This window comes from Heteronotia binoei, chromosome 4, assembly GCF_032191835.1.
Source record: "Heteronotia binoei isolate CCM8104 ecotype False Entrance Well chromosome 4, APGP_CSIRO_Hbin_v1, whole genome shotgun sequence".
Classification (NCBI taxonomy): domain Eukaryota; kingdom Metazoa; phylum Chordata; class Lepidosauria; order Squamata; family Gekkonidae; genus Heteronotia; species Heteronotia binoei.
In genome coordinates this window covers 156,660,179-156,677,749 of record NC_083226.1, presented here as the reverse complement: position 1 = coordinate 156,677,749, position 17,571 = coordinate 156,660,179, and the positions used below count along the sequence as shown (strand labels likewise).

At 40.2% G+C, this 17,571-nt stretch overlaps 1 protein-coding gene across 1 annotated transcript in view; it reads right to left on the bottom strand.

Annotated features, from left to right (window-relative positions):
* Positions 1–1,036: 1,036 nt before the first annotated feature.
* Positions 1,037–17,571, bottom strand: part of LMBRD2 (LMBR1 domain containing 2) — a 34,170-nt gene continuing 17,635 nt past the window's right edge. Inside the window, exons 9-18 of the mRNA XM_060236073.1 lie at positions 16,222–16,405; positions 15,356–15,537; positions 14,443–14,576; positions 13,019–13,124; positions 10,578–10,675; positions 8,580–8,683; positions 7,139–7,185; positions 6,301–6,406; positions 3,964–4,096; positions 1,037–1,835 (exon numbers count right to left, since the gene is read on the bottom strand). Coding sequence (XP_060092056.1) covers positions 1,775–1,835; positions 3,964–4,096; positions 6,301–6,406; positions 7,139–7,185; positions 8,580–8,683; positions 10,578–10,675; positions 13,019–13,124; positions 14,443–14,576; positions 15,356–15,537; positions 16,222–16,405 — 1,155 coding nt within the window. The 3' untranslated portion in view covers positions 1,037–1,774. The remainder of the gene's footprint in view (positions 1,836–3,963; positions 4,097–6,300; positions 6,407–7,138; positions 7,186–8,579; positions 8,684–10,577; positions 10,676–13,018; positions 13,125–14,442; positions 14,577–15,355; positions 15,538–16,221; positions 16,406–17,571) is intronic.

Sequence of the window (17,571 nt, the reverse complement as noted above, 5' to 3'; positions counted from 1 at the left end):
TTACGCTGCTTAGACCCAAATGAAATTGACAGAAACCAGTCTGAGCACAAGACAGTGAGAGCCTTATTATTTAGTGTATAATGCACTCGCATTGCTTGTTTTTCTTAAAACACCCAAGAAAATCACAGGGGATCAGGACATAGGCCTTTGTAGGTGCCTAACCACTATCCTTTTTTTTTATGTAAACAATGTTGACTTAGGGCTTGGAGACAAAGAACAAAGCACACTTTTCGTCGGTTCATGTTATTTGCATTATGGTCTTATCTGAGATTTCATGGGACCCATAAACACAGCAGGTATTTCCATCTAGTACTGATGAAGATAGTTAAGCACAATGTTTTTTGTCCACGTTGCTTGCAGACCGATGTTCCTTGAATGTCTTATCTAAAACATGAAGCATTTATTCTTTCGCAGTGAAAACCCATCATGGCTTGTAAAAAGCAGAGGTGCCATCCAAATATAGATGACTTGCGAAAGGCAACAGAATGGTGGTGCAGCCAGTTATTTAAAAAGAAAGGCCAAGTTTCACATTTCACAAGAATTAACTGCGTTGTACAGTGTTTATGAAAAGATGAAATCCTGCAGTAACGACTTAAGCATTGTAAAAAGACTTGTCTATGTGGCTCAGCCTAAAGATTCCCCAACAGCAGCTGCTATACAAGATCTCAAAAAGTAATATATGTGGTGGATTTCACTGAACACGTGCTAGTTGTGTACAAGTATAAAATATAAAACAGTACCAGTAACTGTTCATGATTCTGCGGGGCCTTTGCGGCCATGTATGCTAATACCATTCATACGCATATAATGTTGATAAAGAATCATTCTCAGTTCTGGTGACTGGCGTGCAGGCATTTCAGATTATGCTGAATTATTCTGTGCAGATCTGTCCATCAATCTCTCCGGCTCCTCAAGGACATGAGCCAAAGACCAGCCTGTGACCTAACCAGAGCCCAGTTTTGTCAATCACACCTGAAGTCTGTATAGAAGGTTGTCCGCAACCTGTCACTGAAATATAATAATCCGATAAACTGTATTAGAACTGATGACATGACTATATTAGACGACAGATCGTTTTATCAAAAATCAAGAGTCCTCCAGGGAAAAATGGAAAACCCGAATCTCAAAAGTACAACTGCTCAGCTTGAGTTATACATTGGCTTTTTTAAAAATGAAACATTCGCCTTTAATTTAGAATTGTTTCCCTGATCCAAATCAAAAGCTGTGAGATTTTGACAGTCTTGTACGTATCACACGGTGGATGCCAGCACATGAGTGAACTGTAGCAGATGATTCTCAGGCCTTTCTGAGCAATCTCCAGTTCAAAAGATGATATTGCCAGGGTAATAGCAACACCAGGTTCAAGAACCCAGCTCCCTGCCACTATGCTGTCTTGCCTAGTATCCTTTCTCTCCACTCCCACCCTTCTTTCACTAGACTCCATTTAATATCACACCATTCTTTCTTTCCTCTGCATCTACCTATAGCTCACACAACTATTGTCTTATGAGAGCAGCAATGGGATGGGTTATTGAACTGAGGGGGAAACAAGGGAAAGGCACCGCTGAGGTGGTCCCAGTTTTGCAGACTGACGCTTGGCCCATAGCAAATTGGGCAACTCATCACACAAAGTGCATTTCTGAAAAATAAAGTTCCTTCATTCCCCACCCTTCATTTTTTGAGAGGTTGTTTTGGTTGCAGGATATGTTACCAAAAAAAAAAAAAAAGAGCATTCCCCAAAGCAATGGATGTGAGACTCAAGGGTTGCACGGCCTTAGACGTCATCAAATATTCGGCTTCGTGACATTGACAAATATCTTCCGCCTGGCTGATACCTGTAAGTACAAGAAAATTTAAATAGAGAGTTGCAAGTTACATATTCTTAGGAACAATCAACAACCAAAGAGATCTCACAGAAACTTAGCCACAAGTCTACTTTTATCAAAATTTTACTCTGTACTTTAAGTGGCGGAACAGTGGAGGGTTCAGAGTGACATTCAGAATATAACCCAGGCTACTTTATGAATTTAGTAAGATCTACTCTAATTTTTTTTAAAAAACACACATAACAAGTTTAGGTTGTCTTATTTCTTGGGATGCTAAAAAATTAGCTGATGTCAGAACTCTAAAGTAAGATGTCAGAACTCTAAACTATTATATAACCAGTAATTATCACATACTACACTGTATATGTATCTCATCTGCTTGCTTCAAAATGTGTTGGTTTCCAGGGCTTTTTTTGTAGCAGGAACTCCTTTGCATATTAGGCCACACCTCTTTCAGGGCTCTTCTTACAGGGCCTACTGTAAGCTCTTGGAATATTGGCTACATCAGGGGCGTGTGGCCTAACATGCAAAGGAGTTCCTGCTACAAAAAAAGCCCTGTTGGCTACAATTCAAGGAAGACAAGGCAGAAAAATACCAGAGGTGAAAACCACTCTTCTAATCATCTTATCACATTTAGCAGTAAAGTGAGTAGTTCATGCCAGCAAACAGGTTACACATAGCCAAGGTATACGGTTCTACAGTCACCCCGTAAACCTTTGTCATGAAACCCAAATAAAAATAAGAACACAAAAAACAGCTTGTTGTACACTGAACATGCTCCAGGAGGCACAGGAGACTGAAGGCAGTTGAGTCAGTTAATGAAAAAGGAAAATGTGGAAACTGGTCAAGTTGGACTCCTTAGCTGGCAGTGGGTAATTTATTTTTAAGAGTGTGGATTTCCCAGTTTAGTCTGCTCTCTCTTCTGCCTCAAATCCTCACAGACACTAATTCTGTTCTTTCCAACAGCAAGTATGATGGCCAGGTGACTATATATAAAGTAGTGCAGTAGATCAGAACTACCCCAAGACAAATATTACTTGTAGAATTCTAACCCTCCTCCCCACAAAAATAAAACTCTCTCTGCCTGAGACTGAGCAGTTGACATGGGTAAAGTGGGTGGAGGGGACCAAGACAGAATCTGGAAAATGGTGCTCAAGCCCCAAGAACTTATGACATTGGCAGAAGAGTGGGGTGGTGGGGTTCCCAACGGCTGAGTCCCCAATTTATCTCCCTCTCCATATGCCAGTCCTTAACAGTCCGTCACACTCTGGCTAGGGTGAGTCTAAGCAGACTTTATTTCCAGTGGTGAGGTGCAGGCTTCCTTGATATAAATGAATGGCTGCCATATCCTGTGAACAGTTTGCTTTTTCATAGATGCTGGAATGGCATCTCATGAGTCATTTCTAGAGAAGGGGACTAATAGCCCTGCCCACTGTACTTGATTCTTCGTCTGATGAAGTGGGTTTGCAGCATACGAAAGCTTACATTCTGAATAAAACTTTGTTGGTCTTAAAGGTGCATTTGACTCCTGCTTGGTTCTACTGCTTCAGACCAACACGGCTGCCTACTTGGATCGATCTCGATGCTAAAAAGTCAATCCTAGAACAGCTGTCATTACTAGAAATGTTTGGTGAAGTCATCAAAATGGAAGAATTAGTCTTAAAACAGCAAAAGTGTTATCTGATAAGTAACTTGGAGGATTTTCATTCATCCAGCAGTCTTGATACCGTGTGCCCTCTGTTTATCTTGTATACAGAGCAGGACTTCACAGCAACATTATGGCTGAAATCCAAACAGCTGCACAGGTTCAATGCAAATTTTTATTTTCTGTACTGTTTCCCCCTATGCCTGGCTTTTCTCAATAGGTTTCAGAAATGTGTTAGCCATGTACTGTTATAGGTGGGAGGTCACACTTCCTTCTGCATGCATAACACATTCTGCACTGCTGCACCATGGCCCCTTGCTTTGGGGCATGCAGATATTTTCCTTTATGCACTAGGCTAACCTAATGGGATTTACTGCTGATGGACAGAGGAAATAACTGTTTACGTATCCGTGCCTCCTTTTCACTTACTAGAGATTTCTGCATACAGCCCTGCCTCCTCCAATTGCATTCTGAACTCTGAATACTCCTTACCTTCCTGAGTCCGAGTCAAGGGGATCTTCACTGACTGTATCAGCATTGAAATCCAAGGGTTCCGCATCCTGCAGTAACTCAATTCTATCTCTTTCATTCTTCCCATTTGCTCTGGTGTACTTAGAGGAAACTGCTGCAACAAAGAAAATTTTTTTTACAGTATTTCAGACCAATGACTAAGAAAAGCATGCCAGGGACTCTCCCTCTCTTGATTAGGATTGTCTGAAATAATGTACTAATATTGTACAAGTAAAAACATACCCCAAACTAACAGGAGTCACAGAGGTAAGACTGAAGCTGGAATTCCCCCCAAATGCTGGTTCTGACAGCTAAAATGTTTTTGACCAAGAGCAAGTTTGCAATTTCTTGTTCACACACTGGCAGGTTGCCTAGCCTCTCCTACTGGCCACAGATTTAGAAATTTTCTTTAACTTGAAGCTTTCACCAGCTGGCATCATAACCATTTTAAATTAAAACGTTTGGGCTTGTAGGCTGTGTTTGTTGTTAAATACTTGTTTGTTGATTTAAAAAAAACGCCCTACAAGCCCAAAAATTTTAATTAAAGACTATGAGATATGTTTTGTTCCACAGAATTCTCAAGGAAAAAAGAAGTGTACACAGCTTCTGCAGAACAGGTCATGAGCTGCAACAAAGAGGACACAAAGTTTTCCTTGTAGAATCCAGCATGATGAAAAAAATTGTTATATCAGATTTTGCCCTAGAGATGGAAGATGGTGACTTGATCAAAATAGAGATGAGGAGGAAGGATACCTGGTTAATCTGAAAGCCTTACATTAGATTACACTGAATTGCTGAAACATTTTCTGCCTTAAAAATAAGTTTGGTTTGCACTTAAACTGAGAACTTTTCAGTCCCCCTCTCAGCACACCATGAGTGGATTCCATGTGGGTTTCCACTGTAAGGCAACTGCAACAACAGCAATGGAAAATCTTGTCACTGACTTCATTCTCTTTGTTCATTTCAGTAACAGCTATTCAATGCTTTGACAAAAGCCACCGTTTGTGAGTTCAGGACATTTATTTTATCTGGGCTCTCTCCAAGGTAAAAAATAGGGACGGGCGAAAGCACAAAGCAATTCATCAACAAATTTTGCTTTGTCTGCGATTCATAAATAGAACTTTCATGAACTTTTAGAGCATCTTGTGCAGTTTGTGGTGGTTCACAGGTGGAGCAGGAAGCAGGGGTTTAAAGGGACTCTGAGTCTCTTTAAACTCCTGCTTTCTGTTTCCAGCAAAAGTTGCAAAAACAGCTAAGTGGCGGGAGCAGGTTCATGAATGTGCAAATTTTATGAACTGCTTTCAATCTGCGGAAATCCCCTTGCAGGTATTTGTGTATAGGACCCACTGAGTTAAACTAGGGTTTAAACTAGGTTGTATATAAGACCTATTGAGACAAACAAGGGTTGCCAGCAACCTGGAGGAAAAAAAATGTCCTGCTCCTTTACAAGAGGCTTCATTTGTGGAAATGGGCAGGTGAAGCTTTTAATGGCATGGAGGTAAATAACATCACCTGGCAAATAACATCCCATTAAGCCTCTCTTAAGGGGACAGGATATTTTGTCCCTCCAGTATTATGGCCACCCTAGCAGTAACCCAGGAACAACTGATAGAAGGACTGTAGTCAGAATATGAAAAATAGCTGTGATCTTGAGATATTTAATAGAATAGCACAGGCCGTCACTTTTATGAGGAACAGTACCGTAGTCTACTGCAATTTACTGTACGGACCACCTCTTTCTTTTATTACCACAATATCCCCTCTCTGTTCATTGTTGTATGCCTTGCCTTAGGCAGCTTTTCATTTGCACTGTTTTTCCAGTTCCTTAATCCTAGTCCTCCTGCACTGTTTAGAAGACACTCTAGCTGCCTGAACAGCTTTTTGTATTTTTTAATCCACCCTGAGACTCAGTGAGAAAGGCAGCTTATAACAGAAATTAACGGTGGCCCCACTGGTGAACCTCCTGATGGCGCCCAGTTTTTTGGCCACTGTGTGACACAGAGTGTAGGCTGGATGGGCCATTGGTCTGATCCAACATGGCTTCTCTTATGTTCTTAACGACATAAGGAGATCCTCTCTGCTGGACTAGTGGACCATGCTTGCCTTCAGAAAGAGAATGTCTTCTGGTAGAGTGAAAGAACAGTAAATGATACTTCAGTGGGAACAATTTTGGCCCAGAACAGGTCTGTTTTAAAATGAGAAAATATCCAGTAGGCCAATATACTGTGAAGGTTGAAAGTAAATAATCTTTTTTAAAAAGCACGGCATAACTTCAGGGCAGTTTGCATTTTAGTTGTAGTCAAAGCAGAGAATACTTACATCTATTTGTATTAGTTTCTGTGAAGCTAGACTCTTTTTGGTCCGCTTGAACATTTCTGTTTCTAGCAGAATCTTCCCGGTTGTTTCCGTATCGTTCTTTCCACTCCTGACCAAAAAAAAAAATTTAAAAACCCACATGTACAGTTTGCACATTAAAGAATAACTCCTAACATCTTTTTAAAAAGAAAGAAAGATGACTACAATATCATTCCAATGAGGGCTTTTTTTGTAGCTGGAATTCCTTTGCATATTAGGTCACACACCTCTGAAGCAGCCAATCCTCCTGGAGTTTACAGGAGGCCCTGTACTAAAAGCCCTGTAAGCTCTTGGAGGATTGGCTACACCAGGGGTGTGTGGCCTAACATGCAAAGGAGTCAGGACTATTTAGCAGGGTTTAGGATTGCACTATTAACCTCTTACCAGAACTTGGTGAAATAGCAGCTAGAAAAAAAATGGCTGGTATCACACAGCTGCCTAGTTTTAGAATTTACAGGGGTTTTTTTCTTGGAAGATACTGATAAGTTATAAATGGCCACATGGCGGAATTTTGCAGGACATACTTCTAGTTACTGAAATGCAAGGCTGCCTTTCATTTTAAGTCACAGAAACAAAGTTTATTTTTCAAAAACAAAAAAAAGCATGGCAAATAACTAACACTGTTCTAATATGATTAAGGCTGGATTTCTATAGAGTTAGGCATCCAGGAGCTTAGCGATTTCAATAAGCTTAGATATACCAAATTCTAAAGCTCTCTCAAATAGCAATGGAAGGTTTAATTTCAAGCTCCAATTCTTGACTTTTGTGGACTTAGGGGAAAGATGTTGTCCGGTCCACTTACTCTTCTTCTATTTTCACCTTCTTCCTGCCTTTGCCGTCTTCTTTTTTCTATGGAGAAAAAGATATGTGGTTTTTGAGGGGTTTTTTTACATAAGCCCTTTTTAACATAACAGCACAATCTGAGAACAGGATTATATAGATGAAAGAGTCTAAATACCTAGACAAGTGTAATGATGACATCAATATTTCTGAATTAAAGCACAGTAAAACAGCTACAGGAGCACTAGTACAACTGCAGCATGGAATATATTCAATGAAGCTGCAGGCATATGATACACAGGAAAGGTAACAGTCATAGTACAAAGGTACAGAAATATACGTGTGTTTCTGTATGTGTGAAGTGGTGTTAAGTTGCTTCCGACTTACGTTGACCCTATGAATTAATGTCCTCCAAAAAGTCCTATTATTAACAGCCTTGCTTAACAGCCTTGATCAGGTCTTGCAAACTTGGCTTCCTTTACCCAGTCAATCCATCTCTTGTTGTGTTTTCCTCTTTTTCCTACTAGCACATTATGGTCTTTTCCAATGACTTTTGTCTTCTCATAATGTGACCAAAGTACAATAGCCTCAGCTTAGTTGTTTTAGCTTCTAATTCAGGTTTGATTTGATTTAGAACCCACTGAGTTGCCTTTTTGGTAGATCCTTAAAACTCTTCTCCAACACCAATTTTGGTGTAGTTTGGTGTAGTGGTTAAGTGTGCAGACTCTAATCTGGGAGAACCGGGTTTGATTCCCCACTCCTCCACATGCACCTGCTGAGTGACCTTGGGTCAGTCACAGTTCTTGAAGGAGCTGCTTTCTCAAGAGCAGCTCTCGAAAGAGCTCTCTCAGCCCCACCTACCTTACAGGGTGTCTGTTGTGGGGAGGGGAAGAGAAAGGAGATTATAAACTGCTCCGAGACTGAGTGAAAGGCGGGGTATAATCCAATCTCCTCTTCTTTTCAATTTCCAATGAATTAACTTTCTTCCCGTCAGCTTTCTTTGTTGTCAAAGTTTCACACTCATACATAGAAATGGAGAATACTACGGCATGCCTTAACTTGATCTTGGTTGCCAGTGAAATATCCTTACACTTAAGAATATATATGTAGCAACAGCATTTTGACAAGTGCCTGGGTTCCTATGCGTTTGCAAGACGCAACTGGGCTACCTTTAAAACAGATCAGATGTATAGTCTTAGAGCAGCCCTTGGTGTTCAAAGGCATCTATCACAGATTGGCAGAAGCTGCTGGTGGGATGCATCAGGTGCAATGTCTGTCTCTATTATGCTCTGCTCATGATTTCTTTAGGAAGGTCCAGTTAATGTCTTTTTGAGACTAAGTGCATCTAAGAAAGGAACTCAAGGAGGAAAAGCAACGAGGGGCTGCAACTTAAGGGTTTGGGGTTGTTTGTACTAAATCAAGTTAAATGTATTGCAAAGCAAAATATATATTTTAAAAGTTACCTCTTCTGATTAATTCTTTCCCTTCGTCTATTAAGTCGGAGGTCATGTCGTTGTCTCCCATGAACTGCTGAAAGCCCAGAAGATTCAAACATCGAGTTCCTAAACTGGTAACATAAATTACAAACATGCTTTATTGTTCAAGCATCGGGGGGAGGTAAGAAAGACAGAGTGCCTCTGGTGTTACTTTCTTTCCAGAATTCTACTTGGGGCAAGTCTTTGGATTACTAGCTCCAGCTCACTAGCTCTCTCTCCTGCCCTTCCTCTGCTCTCTTTGCTACCAAAGGAACATGATGACTGACTGGGAAGACACCATGGGCAGATTCCGTGGAGTGAGTGTGAACCCAAAGCCTCCTCCAGACCCTGACTGAGAAGGGTCCTGTGAGACTTTCAAGAGGCTAGCCATGTTGGTCTGCAGTGGATGAGCTAGAGGCCAGTAGCACTTTTGAGACCAACAAGATTCTCAGGTACAAGCTTTCAAGAGTTAAAACTGACAAAGGGATATTTGTCTCTAAGGTGCAACTTGATTTGAATCTAAAGTCCCAAGAGCATTTGAGTGCCTCTGAACAAAGGACTATTATTATTATTATTATTATTATTATTATTATTATTATTATTATTATTATTATTATTATTATTATTATTTCTTGGACTTGTTCAATTGCCCATCCCACCCAAGGCAGGCTCTAGGTGATATACAACAGATTAAACAATACAAAATCAAAATTCCAATTAAAACATTTCAAAAAGTTGAACCAATAAGACTCTTAAAAACCTGTGATGGCATCCCATTAATTAAGTTCTCCTTCTGAACTATCAGAGCATATGGGGGGGAGGGGAGAAAAACGAACTTGTTCTAGTGAAATAAAAACATAGATTGAATGGGACACTGGCTACTTCTGAGAACATAATTATTCAATACAAAGACAGCTAAAAACTAAAACATGAAAGCTGAAATCTTTAAAGGATTCTTAAGGACACAGAAGAAATACTACAACTAAAAGGTGTGCATCAATTATCTTTTACATATTTATTTCATTTACATCCCCACCTTTCTCCTCAGTGGAGACCCAAAATGGCTTACATTACTCTCTTCTCCACCATTTTATCCTTTAAACAGCCCTGAGTATATTAAAACTGGTTATACATACTTTCCCCAGGACACAAAGCAAGCATGGACATGAAAATTCAATAGAATATGAACAAGACATCAACTTCGTGATGAAAAAGGATTTAAATCTGCTCTAGATTCTTGTGGTACAAGTCGAACGTAGTAACTCAGTCAATGCAACCTTGTTTTGCATCACCTTTCTGCCACATCATCAATTCAAGAGACCTTTTCTGTTGGTGAACATTGAGGCTTCTATACTAAACATGCAAATCCACTGGAAACTAAAAGCAATGCTAGAAAAATTAAAGAATCATAGGTGACTGAACTTGCACCAAAGCTGTACATCAAAGGACAATGGGGTGGCTCATACCCCTATCCTACCACTCTACTGGCAAAATTAATTACTTTTTAAAATTACTTTTAAATTAATACACCGCATTTCATTTGGGCTCAAGTCAGAAGCCTCCCTACAACCTAAGCAACCTTTCTCCAAATTAAGTGACTGATTCACTGGAGGAAGAGCCATAAGTTAGAAGAAGGCTTCTTCAACTAGAGGAAATTGGAAGATGGTTGGATCCACTCTGGTATGTCCTGTCTTATAGGATAGTGAGAATGGGCCCAGTAAAAAGGAAAAGTAGAGCGCAGCAATGGCATAACCAGGGCTTTTTTGGCAGCAGAAACTCCTTTGCATATTAGGTCACACACCACTGATGTAGCCCATCCTCCAAGAGCTTAAAGGGCTCCTATTACAGGGCCTACTGTAAGCTCCAGGAGGATTGGCTGCATCAATGGGTTGTGGCCTAATATGCAAAAGAATTCCTGCTACAAAAAAGCCCTGGCATAACCAATGTCTAAGTAAACAAAATACATCCAGCTTTCCAGTCACTTACCTGAAGTAAGTAGCAATACAAAGAATTACAACCAACATGGGATAATAGATATAAAATCCATCGGCAATGAAGGATAATACTTTCATTGATCCCATAATCTGAGGGAGAAGGGAGTAAAAAAGCAACAGAAGTTTAGTATGGCCTTGTCTTCATTTTTAACATTTTTCTAGTCTGATTTTGATAACCACTTATGCAATTTTCTTAATACAACTTCAAGGTAGTGCAAACTATATTCCAGCAGAATACATTTGCATGAGTAGTGTGGATAGTTGCTAATACTCCATAAAACTGGGTTATTATCTAAATCAGGTGATAATCAAGTATCACTTATTCAGCATATTACTTTGTCTAGCTCTTAATCAGTTCATAACAGTACAATCTGTTAAAGAGACACACTGTGTCCGATATTAACCTCTAATTTAAATCTGAAAACTACACTCAAAGTAGTTCCTTACATATTTCAACTTAAAGGCCAAATCTTGCTCTGTGCTGCCACCTGCTGATCAATTGTCAGTGACTTTAAATTGCACAGTTTAAGGAGCTGCTTTTTGATCCATAATGCAATGGGTGACTTCGTTGACGATTATTTCAGCAGAAAGACCTGATCTGCTGTGAATGCCCTCTGAGACACAGGCTTGATGGGTACACTGGAAGTGGGCAATAATCTTGCCCACTTATTATATAATATAATAATCTTGCAAGTATGTTTTGAAAAGCCAAACATTTCTGACAGCTCTTGAATACATTCTGTTAACAGCTAAGGTAAATGGGCATGTGTAATGAATTGGCACTCCCTATGAATTTTCAGTTCCCCATCTGTTAAATGGGTAGTGTGTTTCTTTCCTAATTGTATAAATAACCTTTTATTATAAATTCTTTCTCCCACCGGGTTACTGATACTTTGCAGGGTTTTACCCAGATAAGGAACTGCCACCAAGGTTAGAGGACTGTGTTTTCAAATATTTTCCTTCAGAAATGGCACTTTAGGTACACTTAAAGATTTATACAGATTTCAGATTTATTTAAACAAGCCGGCAGGGAAGGAAATTGATATTTACATAGTGGTTAAGCTTTTGGAATGGGCAGACCATAGTTAAATGTATTTACAGAACTTCAGGTCTTATTGTGCTGAATATACAAGAGACTTTAAACTGTTTTGCTTTCACTGGAAGTGTTGCAGATGTTACATTGCTTTTGCATTGATAGTACTTGTTCTAGAGTGCCTTACGTTTCTTTTTTAAACTTAAAACTTGTGGGTCACACAGACTTGAGAAAGTACTCAGCTTTATCCCTTTGTTTTTAAAGATTAGGGTTTCCCTACTAAATCCTTTTCTCTGGCAAGATTGTTATTCTCTTCTTAAGAAAAATAACCCATTTTGGGGTGTTTTTAGGACCTTTCAATGCCACTTCAAACCATTTGCCAAATACTTATCTTCACGCTTCAGATTCAGTGGGAGCTCGCAGGAGCACAGCTTCTAAACCTTTCTGAGAGTTCCTCCTCCTCCTTCTGAGAGTTCCACCTCCTTGTCCATTGAATAGTATTTGCAGCAGCATAACAATCCCTGGACGAGCTCCACCTCCTATTTTTCTACAAAATGACCCCTGCTTATCTTCCAGATTTACATTCTCTTCAAACTGGATAGTAAGCTTATAAAATGCAAAACTAAGTTACTTCTCAGGTTGCGTTTCTTTGTTTTACACACAGAGACTGATTAAACTATTTGAACAATCTCCTCCGGAGTCTCTCCTTTTCCCAAAGCCACACCACGTTGGCTCTGAAACAGACTTCACTTTTCAGATTCCTCTCACAAGTCTCTCTCCCGGGCCACTCTCTTCTTCAACCACCTCTTCAACTGCCTAATTGTCATACTCCCCTCTACAGGTAGCTGCAAAGCGAGTCCCATGAGCTGTCAATCAGTTCAGCTAGCTCACTCTCTCAGAAGCATTCATCTGCTTGCTGTCCATCACAGCATGGAAGAATTCTTTAGTAACAGCAGGAATTTTATACTACTAGCTTTGTTATTGTTGGCAGGTTTATAAGCTACAGCCAGGCTAGATATATAATATGACAACCTAACGGCTTCAAATGAAGATTCAAACAGATCACAGAAAGCCTTGTGTTGAAATATAACAAACAAAACATATGGTCCTGGCAAAAACCTGATGTGTGAAAATAGTTTAATATGGAAAATTCAAATTAGAATATTATTGCAATTATCTGTGTCTGAGATATTTTTTGTGAAATGAGTACTTTAATGGAAACATTGCAGACAAAACACTTAGCATGCTACTTCAAACCAATTTAGAATTTGCTTGTGCTGAAAAAGCAGCAAAAAAGATATTTGTTCTGTAAAAGCATTTTAGCATTGCTGTGAAGAATCTGCTATGAAGAGTCTTATTACAGCTTATTACAACACAATTTATTGTGTTGGTTTACTTACAGATGTATATGCAGTTGGCTCATTTTTTTGGTGAGAAATTGAAGAATCCATATGAGTCAAGCCCAAGAAATTCAGGCACATTGGAGGAGTCAAACGGCAAAACAGCCTGCATGAAAGAACAGGAAAAACTGAAGCCATTTTCTTCTGCCTCTAGCATCCTTCTTTGCCCCCTACATCACTGAGCTGTTCTCAACCAATTACACATGAACTTCACAAATCTAACACATAGACAGCTGTACTCATGGTCATATCCTGAGAATATTTGTATTTTATTGCAACATTTATACTGAACCAAGGAGAAAATTCATTGAGGTACTGCTGGGTCACTTGGCTTATAAGGCAGGGGCCATGGTTCAGTGGTGGAACATCTGCTTGGCATACAGAAAGTCCCTGGTTCAACTGCAAGGATCCCCAGTTAAAAGGATCAGATAGTTAGAGTTTGCAAAAACCCAGTTTATGGGTTTGGGTATATTGGTATTCGGGTTTGTGATTTCTTTCTCTCTCTCTCTTTTTATTTTTAGGTCCATTATTCCCTACAGGAAAGGGTGGAAAGAGTGTTTTTAAAGTTACAACTGTTTTTAAAGGTTTCCAGGTGGTGGTAGTGAGTTGTTTTTGTACAGAGTGTAGTTGTACAGAGACCAAAAGTGCAGCAGAGCTACTGGTGCCTGTTTTTAAATAATCCCCAAGTTTCATGTTGATTGGACCACAGGGTCAGATTTTATGGGCCACTGAACAGGGTGCTCCCAGCCATACTCGTTATTTCCTAACAACCCTGCAAGCTGCTTCCAGGGCAAAAAGCCAAGCCTGCAAGTAACAATCACTGAGAAGAAGAAGAACAAAACCACTGCAGAGGTCAGAAATCACAGCAGAACCGCAAGTCAACGTGCCAAACCAAACAGAACCAAAATCAAACCAGAGAATCTCTACACTGGAGATGGAAGGTCTGCATGAAGGGTACTTTTTCAAACCCAGCAGAACGCCAAAAATCTGGATGGTCTTCATGGTATTACTGAACTTGAATCTAGCTCTTTAAAATAGCTATAGTGTTATAGCTCTCTCTAAAGAGCTATCAACACCCTGGCCTGGATAGCCGAGGCTAGCCCGATCTCATCAGGTCTTGGAAGTTAAGCAGGGTCGGCCCTGGTGAGTATTTGTATGGAAGACCACCAGGAGAGTTGAGGCTCGTGACGCAGAGCCAGGCAATGACAAACCACTGCTGAACAGCTCTTGTCTTGAAAACCCCACAGGGTCATCATAAGCCAGCTGTGACTTGATGGCAACAAATTAAAAAATAAAACAAAAGAGGTATAATAACTCTGGAGTGTACTAGTGTTATGAACAAGACCCAAATATGTTAAAGTGCTTTTGTGTTTGCATCACCTTTATTTAAACCATTCAAGTAACAAACTTAGCTGACTACTTACATGCCACTGAAAAGCAAACTATATGCGTCCGTCTGATGGTGTGATGCTAAATAGTAATAGTTAAATACACGAATCCTGAAGACGGTAGAATAAACGCAGATACTTAGGAAAAAGATGGTAAAGAAGCATGCCATCTACAAAAAGAGACAAGCAAAATTCAGATTGCATTTAAGTGCATGGATAGGTTGCTACTTTGTTACTAAGCAAATTAATTACTCTTTTTCGATTATTTACACAGCTGTGACTTGACAGCATTTTCCACAACCACCACACACACTCTCTGTAGAAAGATATTATAATGTATGAAATCAGACTAACTAAACAAGCATACAGATATTTGTACATTGGACAAAACGTGGGTCAGCAGCATTATCTTCAAGCACAATAATGAGAGAACAGAGCATACACTTTGCAAGCAAGAAATAATCCAGGTATAATTAATGACATCTACAATTAACAAGAAAGCCGGCTGAGACTCTGGAGGACTGTGGCCATCTAGTCAGCTAAATGGGCCTCTAAAGTAGATCCCTGTCATATTATGGGGTCTGTTTCCAGAACCACCACAAATAGTGAAATTCACAAGTATTGGGGGGTCTGCTGTGTAGCAAAACTCCTGCAAAATGTAACAATGTTATGATTATGATGGTGGTATGGTGGGAATGAAAACAGGCTGGCAATCAGATCACAAGACTTAACTGAGAAAAAGTAACACTGCAAGTCATGAATCTGCAAATGGTCCATCCCACTCTGACTAAATTAAAAAAAATTTAAATCCAATATTTTTTAAGTTGTATATAAGACTTAAAAGCGTGCAACTATATAAATACTGGATAGTGTCACAATATACAAATAAACGTCAATAATCGAAACCTATACAACTAAGTCTCAAGCAACAAGAGCTTATCAAACTGACCTCTATGTAGAAATAGTTGTAAGTCCTTTCTGCCAGTTGTATGAAGCCTGCAAACAGGGACAAAACAGGATTTGTGCTAAAGAACGTGCACTCTGACCACACGACAATGATGGAAAAGGTGGCCAAAACAACGGCAAGGATCCTGTGAAACCATGGCCGCAGGAGGCACTCCCAATACCATTCTGGAAAAAGGATAATTATGTACAGGTTAGAAAAGAAGTCATTAGATGAGAAGACAGCTAAGGAAGGAAATGAAGAAGTCATTTAAGTTCATTTCGTTTAACAGCAACTGCATGAAGCTGAGAGAGGCACATGCAATTATATATTTCCCCTAACTGCTCCTTTTATTGTGTGTGCATGCATCCTGGAATACCCATAGGTTGGGGAATTAAGAACATAAGAGAAGCCATGTTGGATCAGGCCAATGGCCCATCCAGTCCAACACTCTGTGTCACAAAGTGGCCACAAAAACCAAGTGCCATCAGGAGGCCCTCCCACTGTTGCCCCTCTCTCCAAGCACCAAGAATTCAGAGCATCACTGCCCCAGACAGAGAGTTCCAACAATACACTGTGGCTAGCCAAAGCAGCCACTGATGGACCTCTGCTTCATATGTTTATTCAATCCCCTCTTGAAGCTGTCTATGCCTGAAGCTGCCACCAACTCCTGTGGCTGTGAATTCCATGTGTTAATCACCCTTTGGTGATTGGGGCAGTGACTGGGGATGGAAGGCAAGGTTTCCCTGAACCTACATGATTCCTCCAGACACTGAGCTCGTGGTGCACTAGATGATGCCCTCTATTTACTATTAGTTTCCTAGTAATTGGGGCAGGGGGCACTGTAGTCCAATCGGCATTACAGCACATACCAACAACTGGTGTATAGAGATACTGGACAATTTTGTTTTCAGGTTCCTGAGGCTGAAAAGTATGGACAAACTGACGAGTGGCACTGGTTTCATTTTTTGCCACATCCTCCAGGTAAAAGGCCTGCTCTAAAAGAATCCGCCACTGGACTTGCGTACGACAATGCCTCTGAACAGAATAAATTACCTAAGGAAACAAAAAGCATTGTTCTAGTTATTTATGACAGCAGCAGGAACAGGGATGGAGAGATAAGAAACAGTAAATACGCTGCACCAACAAATTGCTCAGATAAAATGATGGACAAAGAAAGTACTGCCTTCAAAAAAAGAATGCACTTATAAATACAAGTTGGGAGTCCAGACAATTAAGATCCCTCACTAATTTTCCCTCTAAGCTGCAGTCTTGTGAACAAAAATTCTACTTTGTGAGCTAATGGTATTAAAGTTCTGAGCTGCTGGCATTAAAGTTGTGAGCTACTGCATAAATTATTGTGCTCAGGGGTCATCCTGTCTGTGAGCTAGCTTATGCTAACTCAGCTTAGAGGGAACACTGCCCCTCACCAACCCCCAAACTCTCTCCCCATAGGATTTTATAAGGTCTCTGGGAACTGAACAGGCTGATTTTCTCTATCTCCTGTTTCTTATTTCACCTAGCAGCTGACCTTAATATTCAACACCTCCTGGAAAAAAAGTCAGCATATATCAAGCTGTTTTCCTCTTTTGGTTAATTTACAGATACTTTTTCCCCCTATAGTGGGAAATCCTCCAGATATGTACCAACACCTCCCCATTGGTGGCATGGTTTTTCTGGTTTCATGATCACAATGGAGGCCAGCCACTTAACTGTTAGGAAGACTGATACCCCCTTTCCCAAAAAAGAGGGGAACCCCATGGATCCTAGGACCTCTGATGAATCTATGTTCCTACAGAAGAAGAGTAGGTTCTTATTCCCTGTTTTTCTCTTCCCTAAGGAGTCTCAAAACAGCTTCCAAATGCCTTTCCCTTCCTCTCCCCACAACAGGCACCTTGTGAGGCAGGTAGAGCTGAGAGAGTTCTGACAAAACTGGGAATGACCCAAGTTCACTCAGCAGGCTTCATGTGCAGGAGGAGTGGTGAATCCAACCTTGTCCTCCAGAGCAGAATCTGCTGCCTTTAACCACTACACCATACTGACTTGCCATCCAAATGTTGTCTTGTAACATATAACTAAAACCAGAGGCACTTGTTTTCCGCTGTCACTTTTTTCATTTCATATTTCCTCAATTAATGCAGATACCATTGTCTTCTGCCTTCTTGGCAATGTTTGGGTAGAATATTCTCATGTTCTGAGCTACATCACATCTGTTCTCAACA